Source organism: Passer domesticus, chromosome 2 (assembly GCF_036417665.1).
Source record: "Passer domesticus isolate bPasDom1 chromosome 2, bPasDom1.hap1, whole genome shotgun sequence".
NCBI classification, from domain to species: domain Eukaryota; kingdom Metazoa; phylum Chordata; class Aves; order Passeriformes; family Passeridae; genus Passer; species Passer domesticus.
In genome coordinates, this window is record NC_087475.1 from 82,036,591 (window position 1) to 82,050,383 (window position 13,793).

The following is a 13,793-nucleotide window of genomic DNA, read 5'->3' on the forward strand; positions in this document are numbered from 1 at the left end:
TATGAATAGAGCTGGTCTAAATGCATTTGGATGAGAATTTCTAGTCAGAAAATACACAGTTGCTGAAATTTACCTCATAGAAAATAGTTAATTATTTTCCTAATTAAACACATTAAATTTGTTTTTAAATGTTCAAATATTTTAACTAATTACTTTAGAAATAAAAATAGTTTCCTGATTCAAAATACCTATTTGATTTTATTTTACATTGCAGAAAGAAATATGAGTCTTACATTGCATGATAAAATGGTCAATATCTAAATTGAATGTTATAATTTCCACATATTATTTCACTGGATTGAATTTTAAGAAGATTAGAAGTGGGGGGGAGGGCTTTGTTTAGCTAACATTTTTGTGATTATGAAAACATTTCATGTCTTCAAATGTAGAAAACTAAAAACATCAAAACTCTTCACAGAAATGGAAATCAGGCTTATAGCCATCATGATATGGTGAATAATGTTTCTTTATATTGATACATCTTGAATTTTAGTAGGCAACATATAGGGACATAGGCAACCCTTTTGAGTCTGAGTTTTATGAGTACTTGGTAATAGATAAATGCTGCTTAAAGAGTTTTCAATTTGAACAGATAAGATTAACATCCAAGAAAAAAAATGCAAATGATTCTCCACTATCATATGGACAGCTAAGGACAGAGTCCCAACTGCAGCCATCAGTGGTTATGTCCTCTGTGAGGGTACAGATGTTAGATTTTGTCCTTTGAATCACTTTGAGACTGTCTGTGCTTACAGAAGGCAAGCATGGCAATTTTAAGGAAGGAGTAAGTAGCACTCCTAATTTAATCCCTTATGGAAATTTTTGCTCTGTGCTGCTCATTGGTGAGCAGCGCAGAGAGATTTCTCCAAGCCCAGCCAACATTCCCTGTCTGCTTCAATAGAGAGGTCATTTCTTTGGAGAAGACTGTCCATAAAAAAGTGTGTACATATTTATCCTTTTTCCATGAAATTCAGATTTTCATGTTTAATATTTTATGAGGAATGAGCCCAAAGGTCTTGACGTTGCTATCTGACACTCAAAATGATAGAAGAGGAATAGGCCCAGTCTCGAAGTGATTATTAAGGAAATACTGGAAATACTTAAGTGGAATATATTTGGAGGAACTATTCTCATTGAAGTTATTTTTAATGGGTTGCTTCCAAAATGAAGTTTTAATTTTATTTTTTATTGTTTTACACATATATATTTAATATAGAAACTGAAATCTTATCTAAAAGTCATTTAAGAATTTGGAACAGATGAAAAGAAGTTGGGCATTCTCTTTTTTTAAACACACATAGAAAACTCCAGAATTTCAGGCATATGTGTTTTGATTTCATTTGGTTGGTACCCTTTAGAATAAAGTAACACTCTATTGTCATGTTCTATTTGCAGACATAAGTACACAGAAGGCTGTGATTTTGATCATGTTGTATCAGTGGCATGTGGTTACTCCAGCTGCTCGAAAGACTTGGTTTATGTCCCTGTTCTTGATAGTGAGGTACTTTAAAAGATCCATAGTCACAAGAGCAAAATGTTGAAAATACCTAGCAGGTAGTAGCAGGTACTACTGGTGTTTTTCCATTATTGCTTTGAATTGTAACAGTCAAGGACATGCCTACCATTTCCGTATGGGAAACACACCCATATCTTCAGCTTTTGGGAAGATCATCATGCTAATGAACCAACATGCTGCTTTTCATAAATATATGCTACTATTCCCACATGCATTTTCAAAATTATACCAAAGATATACCTTCTTTTTTTATATTTCTGGCGAAGTTTATCCTTTTGGTGCAAATGGAAACTAGAGGAAAATGAAGCTCTGTATTCCCTTTATTTCTTGCAAAACATGTACTGCAAATTTTAACCTGTATTGAATTCTTTTCTATGTCTCAAACACAACATAGAATATTATTCTGGTTTGCTCTTCCTTGTCTAAAAAAATAATGAGAGTATTTCTGCTTAAATAAATATGCTTTGTGACAGGTAGGATTATTACCAGCTTAATGAATGACATAATGCATTTCTTCTGTTTCACTCAAGGCTCATTTTCTTTTAGTTTCCGAATTTTCACTGTGACCTGCCAGAAACAATGCTATATCTTAAATCTCTCCTAAAGTTGGTTGCTCTTCTATGGTCAATGAAAATGTCTTAAACAAAAGAAGGGGCAGATAACAATTTGCATATGCAGCTATTGATAAAAAAAGTTCTTTTATGCAAAAAGGCATATATGACATCCCAAAAATTCCTGAGCAGGAGAAAATGTAGTTTGATCTTCCATTTGACAGTAGAGACTTTTCATCTCCTATTGATAACCTTTAATCTGATAGGGCAGGTGTCAATACATTTTGCTAAATATTTTAAGAATTAAAACTTTTTTTTTTCCGTGTAATGCACATAACATCTTAATGGTTTATGGTTAGGTAGTTTAATTGGCTCAATTGCTGGACAGGAGGGGAAGCAAGAGCCACCTGCAGTTTGCCTGACCCCTTTCTATCAGATTGAAGTATTATTATGTGCTGTACTATATTAAGCATCATCTGGAAAAAAAGCACAATCTGTTCTTTTTAAGCTTCTTAATAGTTTCTAGTACTGATTCATGGGAAGTGGAACCAACAGATTGTTATAGTTAGACTGTAGGTGGGGACACATATGCTTGAGTTTTGAACAAAATTCCAACTCTGCAGCAGGGACAAGTCTTTTGCATGATGATGTAATTGTTTTTTTTTAAAAAAAACATGAAGAGACATATGGGAGTAGCTTTTGACTGGGCTTAGGGCCAGGTGTTCAGGTAGGCAGCATGCAGGATCCAGGCTGGTATTTTAGAAGAACCTAGCTACCACTTGTTGGCAAGAAGACACATTTACAAAGGCCGTCTACTGCTAATAGCTCTGATGACAGCACCACAGACAAAATTTCAAAAGGACAGGAAAATCAACTAAAATCTGTGGTACGCCCTCCAGCAGAACCAGTAGCACTATAAAGGTACCAGTTTCCAAATACTGAAATGGAGATGCCGAGTTTGGTGGGGCAAGAGGAGCTGAATTTGAATTCACCATACTTGAGCTCCAGCTTGTGTTGTTTGTGGAGTCTTTTCTGATGAACTGGAATTAAAAAAGTAAGAGTAAAACAATCCCTCTCTTCTGTTGAACATTTCCTTCAGAATTTTCTTTAAATTTAGAAGTGGAAACAAAATAGATACATGGATGAATTCCCAGGATGTAGGCAACTTTCATCATATGGGACTCACCAAAAAATGTTAGTTTGCTTCCAGCTAAGGAGTTCTGAATTAATTTCCACTTCCACTACAAGCTGCATAAGACATCTCCATTGTCCATCCATTTGCGTAAATCCTGAAGCCTCTATATCCTTTTCCTTGTGTCATAGACTTGGCTGAACAGTCGGAACTGCCCCATTGGTGGAAACTTGTTCTTGCTGTGGCAGTTTTAATACTACTGCCATAGATATACTGAAGAATCATGTCTTTGAGGAGGCCAGATCCATAGAGAAAGCGTGGAGAGTCTCTTCCACTGTGAACCTGACATCTCATCCTCAAGGAAATGACAGAATGTACCTTACCTGCTGTCCCACTCTCATTCCTTCAATGCTACATGTATATGTTTATGCACATACATGTTTTATTCAGAAAGAAAGACAGCCCAGATGAAATTTTTACTAATATATGGTGCAAAAAAAATTTAACAGAAAATATTTCCCTTTTCCATCAAGTTGTGTTCATTATCCCCACAGTACAGCTCATACAAGACATACATACCTCATCAAAACACCTGCACAACAGTAGAATTCACTATGAATAATTAATTGCAAAGAGTTTAATCAGAAAGGCAGGAACACCACTGGTGTATTTGTATGAATGTCTTGAAGCAAAGCTCCCTTCTGTTTTTATCAAATCTCCCTTGAGCTCGTGTCATAGAGCTGTAGTTTTCCCAGTTGGAGACCTCAGTGACTCTCAGATTTGGACTCCCAGGATGTATTTTCTTCCAAATGTTAAGAACATCACATTTATCTAAGTACCCCTGGTAGTTTAACATGTTTCCTATGTTTTTGGATGACACATAACTTTTTTGTATGGTTTCATAAAATCTCACTGTCTGGATGCTTGATGAAACCATGGTGTTTGTGCTCGAGCAGATTTTATTGGACTGGAAAGGAGTTAATGCACTTTGTGCTCTCTAAAATACCTGCTATTTTTCAGTACCATAATTAAACCTATTCTCAACTTTATACAAGCCTGAAGATAACAGTTTGAATGCTCATAACACTTTCAAACAAATACTGCAGTATCTGCAACATAGAAGATATGCAGTTCTGTAAAGAACTAAGTAAACTAGACCTGGCTGGGAATTTTCCTCTGAGAGTTTTTTGACAGAGAATGAGATCTTCAGAATTTCAATGTCTTTGGGTATCATTATTTAACCCCAGCCAGCAACAAAGCACCAGGCAGCATCTCACTCACTCTCCTGGTGAGTGAGAGGCTGCAGAGCTGGTTTAAGATAAAGACAGTTAAATAGGTAAAGAAAAGCTGTGCACACAAGCAAAACAAACAAGGAATTAAATCACTGCTTCTCATGAGGTGCTCAGCTGTCTCCAGGAGATCTGGGCTACATCAGGTGTAATGGTGATTTGAGAAAACAAACACCATAATTCCAAACAGCCCTCCCTTTCTTCTTCCCTAAATTTCATGTACTGAGCATGATGCCACATGGTCTGGAATATTCCTTGGATCAGCTGGGGTCAGCTGTCCCAGCTGTGTCTCCTCCCAGCCTCCCATATACCCCCATCTTCCTTGCCAGCATGAGAGCATGAAAAGTAGAAAAGGCCTTGTCTCTGTGTAAGCCCTCCTCAGCAGCAAAGCATTTCTATGTTATCAACCCTATGCTCAGCACAAATCCAAAACATAGCACTATACTAACTACTGTGAAGAAAATTAACTGTACCACAGCCAAAACCAGAACAGTGAGATATATCATTTTTCCTCAAACATACATATTCTATGGCGAAGATTGACAATGGTTCCTTGTTTTTTTCATCTTCTGTTAGGAAAAGTGAAATAGAATATTTAATGTTGATCCAGAATGAACCAAATGAAAATAGTTTTAGACAAAGTAGTTGTAAACCACCACCAGTAAACCATCCTGTCAGATGGCTTAATTTTATTTTTGAAGACCTCTGTGTCTGCTGGGAGTTAAATATGATTGACCCCAGTTTTTCCTTCTGGCTGACTTTGGCAGCTATAATACATATTTCATGAGACACCATGGTTTTGACCTCTAGACGAACTGTTGCAGCATCCCATGGGAATCACTTGATGCTCATGTACCACAGGAAACACAGTTTGCCCTAAGGGCATGACACAGGGGTAAACACTGGACTCCTGATTTACTACTCTCAGGAAGCACTGCAACAACTGAGTTTAAGTGACATATTGTCCAGGCATAATTTACATGCTAATGTGGTTTCCATTAGGCCTAATCACAGCAAGGAAGAAAATGAAAGTCCCTTCAAGTAGAGAGGCCTGCATTCAGGTTGTCATTCTGGTTGGGTGCAATTTTGAAATTTAGTAGTCTCAAATTCTCAGTGATTCATTCCTGGTGTGAAAGGAAGATAATGTTACTTCCTGTCTTCTTGTTCTTTGCCTCTTTTGACTATTTGGATGGTAAGATCCTAAAACTGAGCACTGTTTTTACATTCATATTCAGCACTGAGTGTAACAAAGCCTCTGAGCTGTAGCATCAGAGTGATAGGGATGACTCCTCAGGTGGGCAAGATGAATTCTCAATGGCTCCAATGTCCAAAGTAAAAAAAAAAAATAAACAGACAACAGACCAAATCCATATCTGATCCTCACCGCTTTGCATGCATTTTCACTGTCAGTGTTCCTGTGTACTTGTAATTCTGCTGGTAAGAGAGAGAATTTTTTTACAGATTATTCCACTTACAAGCTAATAAATTTGTGAAGGATCAGTGGTTTCTTGCAACATCATCACTTGACACTCACAGTTTTACTAATTAATTAACTGATTGTATTTCTGTGGAATATTACTGACGGTTTAAGACATAACTTTTGAGAAAGATTTCCTGCCTCTTAGACCTTCTTGTTTAAATGAGACATGAAACAGATTTCAACAGCCAGATGGAAGAGCACAGGGAAGCAGACACACAGTCCTGGTCAGATGACTGTCTGTGGTATCAGTACATCCACTGTTTAAGCACTGTGACTTTTATGTAGGCTTGGCAGTGAAGAAAGTTTCTGTGGTGAGACAGAATAAAGGAAAAAAAGTATCTGTCTGTTAATCTGTCTATTACCAGTTTATCCCCATAGAGGAAGAAGACACTGAAAGAAAATATGAAGTTTTTCCCACTGGTAGAAATTTAATTCAGAACAAACAGGCAGAAAAGAAAATCCCACTGGTAGAAATTTTATTCAGAACAAACAAACAGGAAAAAAAACCTAGAAAAATATTAAAGCACATTGAGTTTATCTGTGCTCTAGTGATCCTTGTAATGCTAATCCTCAATTTTATTATTCATTCAGAAGACGTTTTTACTTCAAGAAAACAAATTTTAGTTTTCACTCTAACTAGAAAAAAAATATTGTTTTTCAGATTGCAATTAGGTTATATTATGAGCTCTTTTTTTGCATATATTTAAAATATGACATCTAAAATTAATTCTCAACATATATTTTTTTTAATTTACTAAAGTAAATCACAGAGCATTTGGCCATATTTAGTCAGTTAAGAGAATCAGAAGAGATTGCCATTTGTACACAATTGTATACTATTATACACATTGTGAACCAGATCCTCATAGGTAGTGAAGTACACAACAGCTTTTGGTTAAAGCAGAGATACAGTCTCTTGAAGAGCAGTGAACTTTCCAAGCAAATTTGTTGACCTGGTCTTGAAAAACTGATTAAATAAAAGATCAAAGTTATATTGTTAAGATTGGTACAGTGATTTCCCTGCAGATACATAATACATTTAAAACATCTGATGTTTCTCAAGGAAATAAAGCTGCTACAGATTTTAATATATGCATTTGTGTTTCTGTTTGTTTTTAGGAAACTATGGTGAAAGTGGAATGGAAGCTTTCAAAGACATGGCAGCCAAGGAAGGGATCTGCATTGCACACTCCTACAAGATCTACAGCAATGCTGGTGAGCAGAGCTTTGACAAGCTGCTGCGAAAGCTTCGGAGCCACCTGCCCAAGGCAAGAGTGGTCGCCTGCTTCTGTGAAGGCATGACTGTGAGAGGCCTCTTGATGGCCATGAGGCGCCTGGGACTCGCTGGAGAGTTTTTGCTGCTAGGCAGGTGAGTCACACTGTGCAGTTATAGCCTGCCATTTCAGTCAGCAGGGCAAAAAAAAGAAAAAGATCCTATTTTCTGGACAAGAGACACATACATCACAGACTCATGGCCTCTCCTATAGCTTTGCATATCTAAAAGATAGGAGGTAATGTCATAGCAGTACAAACTCTACAAAGACATGAATCATTCTCATGACATGTCAGGCAAACACAAGTATGCTTGGCCATTCCTAGCAGCAATGAGTAAGGAGAAGCTGGCACAAAAATCTTTGATCTATATCACCTGTTTTGTTCACTGCAGTTCAAAATGCATTGTGTACATATACAGCCTGAAGCTGTGTCTTGTTGCAGTAACTCTGTGCTAAGGATTGCTGATGTGGCCTCTGGGTATACCTGAAACAGAACTTACTGAAGAAGCAAAGTGTCTTAACCACCACCTTTTTATCCTGAGCCTGTGTGCTGATGTGCATACTGTCCTAAGGGCAATATATAGGTAATCCTTTCTCTTAGCTGAATTATATCAGTGTTTCCTTTCCTAACTGCCAAAGGAAACAAGGAAAAGTCATTTAGTGTATGTTTATCCAGAAGGAAAAGATCCTGGGCTCGTAAGCAGAGAAGTTATTGATATGAATCTAAAGGGATCTTTACATTTTCCCCTTATTCAACAAGTGGATCCTGAACAAGACAGGAAAAATTATGTATTAAAAACAAAATGGAGTGTACTGGTAGTCAACTAATGTAGCTCACTGCCTTTTCAGTGCATTATTAGAAGGATGACCTGCTGTTGCCCCAAGCATGAACCCTACAGGAACACAAGTAAAATGGTGTCAGTGAAAGGAGAAGTCATGGTAAGACCTCCAGGAACATTTTCAGGGACTGTCTTGGCAGCTGGGAGACTGAGTCTGTCCAACTGGACTGACACCAGCCTCTGTTCCCAGTCTGTCCTGTTGCACACAGCTGCCCTCCCCCCTTGTGCAAAGAGGGAAGCAAACAGGCAAAAACTATGGCTCTTGTCTCTGCCCTTACTCTTTGACATCAGCCTACATTTTGGCATTTTCAGATGGGAATTTTTTAATTCTTTCTCTGATACATGGCAGCTGTCTCCACCCTTCTTTTCAAATATATTTTATCTGTACAGACTTCCATGGACTGTCTTGGTCTTTTTCTAGAGAGACACCCAAAGGAACCACAATCCTCAAGGTGAAATCCACATGAACATTTATAAATGGCTATAATTTAGACACTTCCATGTAGCCATCAGTATTTGTTCTACAGTTGGTTGAGCAAAATAGGACTTTATGTCACTTGTTTGTAATGTGAATATTTCAAGCAGCTCAGAGAAATCATATTCTAGAAAAGGGCTTGTACAAAGACTCTCTTGATCACTACCTTTTGTGGAAAAGCCTACTTGTCAATTGTTTAGACCAGATTAGAGCAAATGCCACCTCCACTATCTCTAGTTGAATCTGGTGCCATAGGATGTTTGCTATCTTCTTCTGTCCTAAATACAAGAAATTATCAACTATCTGCAGCAGTACCCAAATTTAGAAGCATGCAAGCATTGTTTTTAAAAAAAAATATGTTGGCCCTTAACTACTCCAGACTCCAAACTGTACATAATTTTTTATGGGATTTATGTGCAACTGCTAAATTTAGCCCTCTGAGATGCTTTTATGAATAAAGGCTTCCGGGATTGCTGATTGTGAACAAGAGTAGAGCAATTCAGATCATCTCTTCAAAAAAAAAAGCAAGGTCTAAAGAGAACAGGCTTTGAGCCTTTGCTTCAAGTTTTTGTTTGTTTTGCTTTGTTTCTTTGTGAAAAATACCTGTTTCTAGCTGCAGTGGGAATTTTCATGAGTAATTATAATAAGAAATTTGTTAGTTGGTATATTACTTCCATTGGGTAAATTGAAAGTGATAGCTTCTATTAGAAGCCTAAACTGTTAAGTCTTTCCAATTGAAACAAAAATCCTTAATTGTACCTGACCATTTGGGGTGTATCCAGTACTACACAATTTAGTTGTGAAAAATGCAGCATAAACTGGAAGTGTTTACAAAGAAAGAAAAAGGAAAATGTAGGGATTTTGTCTATCTTTTTAATTTATTACCAGAGATTCCAAGGTAATGGCTGAGAAGTGGCTATTCAGACAGAGGTTAATATGTCCCCAGCCAGTAACTGCTGCATCAGACAAGGATGGCTGGAGAGATATAGTCTCTCTACATTTGGCTCTGAACTTCAGAGATCCCAAGGATCTTGGAGCATCCAGTATTTTTCAATAGTTTTGTTTCCAATTTGATATCAAAATCAGCTGTAAGCCAGGGAAAAATAAACCAAAAGAATAAACAAACAAAAACTAACTAATTTTGCCATCTGAGGACTTTTTTTAGGCTTTGTTGCACTTAGTCTGTAGAGCAGTGTTTTATGTTTCTGCCATGCAGCAAGAATCATGTGTAGGGTGTGGGAAGTTGTGGAATAACAATGTTCTGCAAAAATGTTCATTCTTGTGAAAATGTTCTACTTCCACTATGGGATAATCTCCAGCTTTTGAGGCAGAGGCAAAAGAAAAAAACAACAGAAAAAACAGAGAACTTGAAAGAACTTCTTGACGTAGATGGGGTATAAAACAATGACATCATTGTCCAGTGATAATCTGAGTTCGTGTAGGGATTTTAAGATCTGTTTTCCAGGACCTTGATGTACTGTGTGCTCTTTTAGATTCTGACTGTTTGTCTCTGTTGTCTGTGAATATTTACTTGTTGAAGATAGGTTTGTTGATTTGTTCTGCAGAGAACAATGTAAGGCACTCATCTGGCATGGATGTGACATCAGTACAAACCCAGATCTCATACAAGTAGATTGTATTGGGGACCTTTTTGTGTGTCATTTGTAGGGGGAAAGACAGTGGGCAAGATTTTGAGAACAGATGGTTCAGAGTGCTCTAAGGGTAAAGGGCTACATCTGAAATTAAAGAAGGCTCATGAAATTAACTTTTCTTGCCATTGTATGCAGGGAAATGGACTAGGATAAGATTTATACTTTCATTCCTCATCTGATCCTGGAGTTGCTCTGGGCTACCCATTCAGCTGAGAAGGTTATAAAAGGGCATTCCAAGAATAGTGAGAGTGCCGTACACTGGAATGCCATGGGCTTACAGGAAAAAGTACATCTACTAATGAATACTATTTTGTTCCCCCAAAAATTCTTCCCTGTTGTTTTGTTAAGTAGAGAATTATTTTGTTTCTTTTCCAAATGCACAGAAAGAACTAAAGCCACAAAGCAACACCATAGCTTTATGGGAAATAATAAATTAATCAACATTTCCACTTCCTCTTTGCTCTCCTTTATGTTCCATTTTTAATTTGGATTCACCCCTAATATTTGCAGTACAAAGCCTTGCAAAAATATTGGGATTTTTTGAAGCAATGGTTTTCTCACAGCATCTTTTTTATGCTCAGATAAACAGAAAATGGATTGGCCAAGGGGAATGCATATCACATAAATTCCCTTTACAGCCCCAAGGGGAGGAAAAAGATACCTTTCAACAAACTCTCCACTCTTGACCTAGTATGCAGTTTCTGAAATTGCATTGCCTGCTTGTGACAGATATGCAAGGTAGCATGTCATTAGTGATTGTAACATTCCAGAGCTTTTTGATTCATGGAAAACAATTTAAGTGCTTGGCAAATATTTACCTCATGCACCTTGAAGAATTGGACTTAACCTCAAATGCAAAGATGAGTGTGCTGACTTTCAAATGTGAAAAAAAACCCCATTATTTTAACTTAACCATTACTCAACATGAGATATGGACACCAGGCTTCACCTGTTTGTCTTCACTGCTTCTGTCATCCACAGGTCATATGCCAGGAGATATCCCTCAGATAAATTCATTTGAAAATAAATAATACATTCACATAGCAGAATAACTTTGAAAGAGATTTCAGAAGAAAGCATAGAATATTAAATGTGTAGATAAAACCAGGTTGGTTGTACATGATTTCCAGCTGTTCCTCATTTTATGTAATACTCAGACCCAACAGCTGAAATTTTCTTTTGTGTTGTACATCCACCTTCATCCTGCTCCTCTTGACCCCTAGTTTCTGATCTTTGGACAAAGTGTCTGTGATAATTCTCTACAATGATATATTTATTTGATGCTTTTCATCTGCAGGAATTCCAAAACTTGTCTCAGAATGACTAAGTATCTTCGTACTAGGTCACATGATTTTACATAATAAAATAGAAACTATTAGTTGCAACAGAAATTATGAATAATGACTATTACTGTCCTAAATTATATGGATCCAGAAAACACTACCACAGCACTGAATAATTACATTCTTTTTTTGCTTGCTGGAATTATTTTATATCAATTAACACTTTAAGATGGGACTCCACATGGTGTTGGTGACAGCATCTACCAAGGAATTATTGCCAAGATGCAGCTGGGACATAGTTACTCTGTATTGGGGTAGAAGAACATCAATAATCATGCATTCACTATATGTGTTTTATCTCTTGACAAGAGAACTTCCTCGGGTTGATTTGTTTCTTATTAGAAAAAAAGTTATTATACAAACCTAAAAAGAAAAAGACAGAAAATTTGCAAAGAATTTGTGATTCCAAGTGCAAGGCAGTCAGACTTTTCCTACCTAAAGGAGAAGGGAAAGGACAATGATATTGGAATGGTCAGGCATTGGAACAATTCCCTGCCCAGGGAAGTGGTGAAATTATGATCCTTGGGGGTGTTCAAAGTGCATGCAGCACTTGGGGACATGGTTTAGTGGTGAACAGTTGGACTTGGTAATCCTTAAGGTCTTTTTCAATCTTAATAATTCTATGTTTCTAAAGGGAAAGTAGATATATATAAAGATTAAAAATGACTTGCTCAATGTCTGCAGCTTCCAAATGACATTCCACAAGCAGTACTTATCTTCAAGACATTATTGGGACTTCCATTTGCATCATATGTTAACCTGTGCATATGATGATGCAGATTTACTACTGTGTTCACTATCATATCTGATTTTTAAAAAAAGAGTTAATTAAAATTATCCAGTTTTTCTTTTGTATTAAAAGACAAAATTATACACAATGAATAAAAAAATTTAGCAGAGATGGAAATATGTCCTTAGGATCTAGGACTGATTCTTATTTTCAGCTGTCCATCTGAAGAAACATGGTCAAAATTCATCAGTCTGATTTAATCTCTACATGACTCTTAAATACGTAGCCAGGATTTACAGAAATAATAGAAAACTGTGACTTGGCTGAAATACGTACAGCAAATTAATGAGAAATCTAGAGCTTCAGGGCATCTTTCAGAGTTCTCATCTTCTTTGAAGTGTTCAGTACTTGATGTCTGTGTGCTGTAATGTCCTTGCAAAGATGAAGAACCAGCTTCTGCATTTCCAGGATTCACTTTGTTCTGTGATATGTGAGGTCTGTGCCTCGGGCCATGCCTCTGAAGCATGCCATGGCTGCAGAGCATATCCAGATGAAGATGGGTAAGGGCAGGACACCACTTCTAGCAGTGTGATGATCACAAGCAATTCAAGTGAGGCTCTGCAAGAGGGCAGAAGGACCATGGAAGCAGTTCTCAGAACAACACAGATATCCTTTACCACAAATCACCTCTCCTAATAAGATATCTGTTTAGCCCCTGAGGAGATGGATTGAGGGAAATTGTTATTGATTCTAAGAAATATTGCAGCAAATGAGCTAAGTAGAAGGCATGTAGTTGAAATTAAGATAAGAAGAGAGAATATAATGTGGAGAAGCATTAGTTCCAGGAAGTCCCCAAAGTAATTCAGCTGATAGGAAACTCAGCAATATATATGAAAAAAGCTGGTTAGCAACTAAAAAGGGCAACTATAGCCAAAGGAAAATTAAAGCAAGATAGATGATCTGAGGGAAGTGAGTTCTTTTTAACAGTTTAAAGAAAAATCTTTTGTGAGGTTTTAAAAAGTGTTCATTGGATGAAAAAAGATCTCACTGTAAAGGATGTACTGATTTCCTTCCAGAAAGTATGCTGTGTTCTGTGGGTTAGCATGCCTTTTTCTGTCTTTGTACAAGTCCAACTGGTGAAGAAGTTCTTGTAAAGTAAATTAGGATATGAAATTTTGTAGACCTCAAATGTGCTGTAGATTAATTTTTTGTTGTTTCTGCTACTTCTGGGAAGTATTAATCAGAAAACATACTTCTATCTAGAATACTTCTTATTGCCTAACCTGCGACAAAGTTGTGGAAGATAAATACAATATAAATGTGCGGATCTTTCCTCCGAAATAAGCAGGTGAAAAAGTACTTTTAGAGTAAAATTGTGCAACCCCTGCCTGTATGGACAGTCAGATCCTTTTTCTTCAATCCACAGTAGGTAGGAGTCTGGTGAAGCCTCACCTGAAAGCTGTTTTCCCTAAGACAACTGTCTGCTGCCCACTCATTATTTATCTCTGTTCT

At 37.0% G+C, this 13,793-nt stretch overlaps 1 protein-coding gene across 8 annotated transcripts in view; it reads left to right on the plus strand.

Moving 5' to 3' along the window:
- The window catches only part of GRM5 (glutamate metabotropic receptor 5), a 244,074-nt gene that overhangs the window by 101,249 nt on the left and 129,032 nt on the right, over positions 1-13,793 (plus strand). For all 8 annotated transcript variants that reach the window (XM_064409584.1, XM_064409583.1, XM_064409576.1 and 5 more), the window contains one exon: positions 7,088-7,337. In XM_064409584.1, the coding sequence (XP_064265654.1) occupies positions 7,088-7,337 (250 nt within the window). The remainder of the gene's footprint in view (positions 1-7,087; positions 7,338-13,793) is intronic.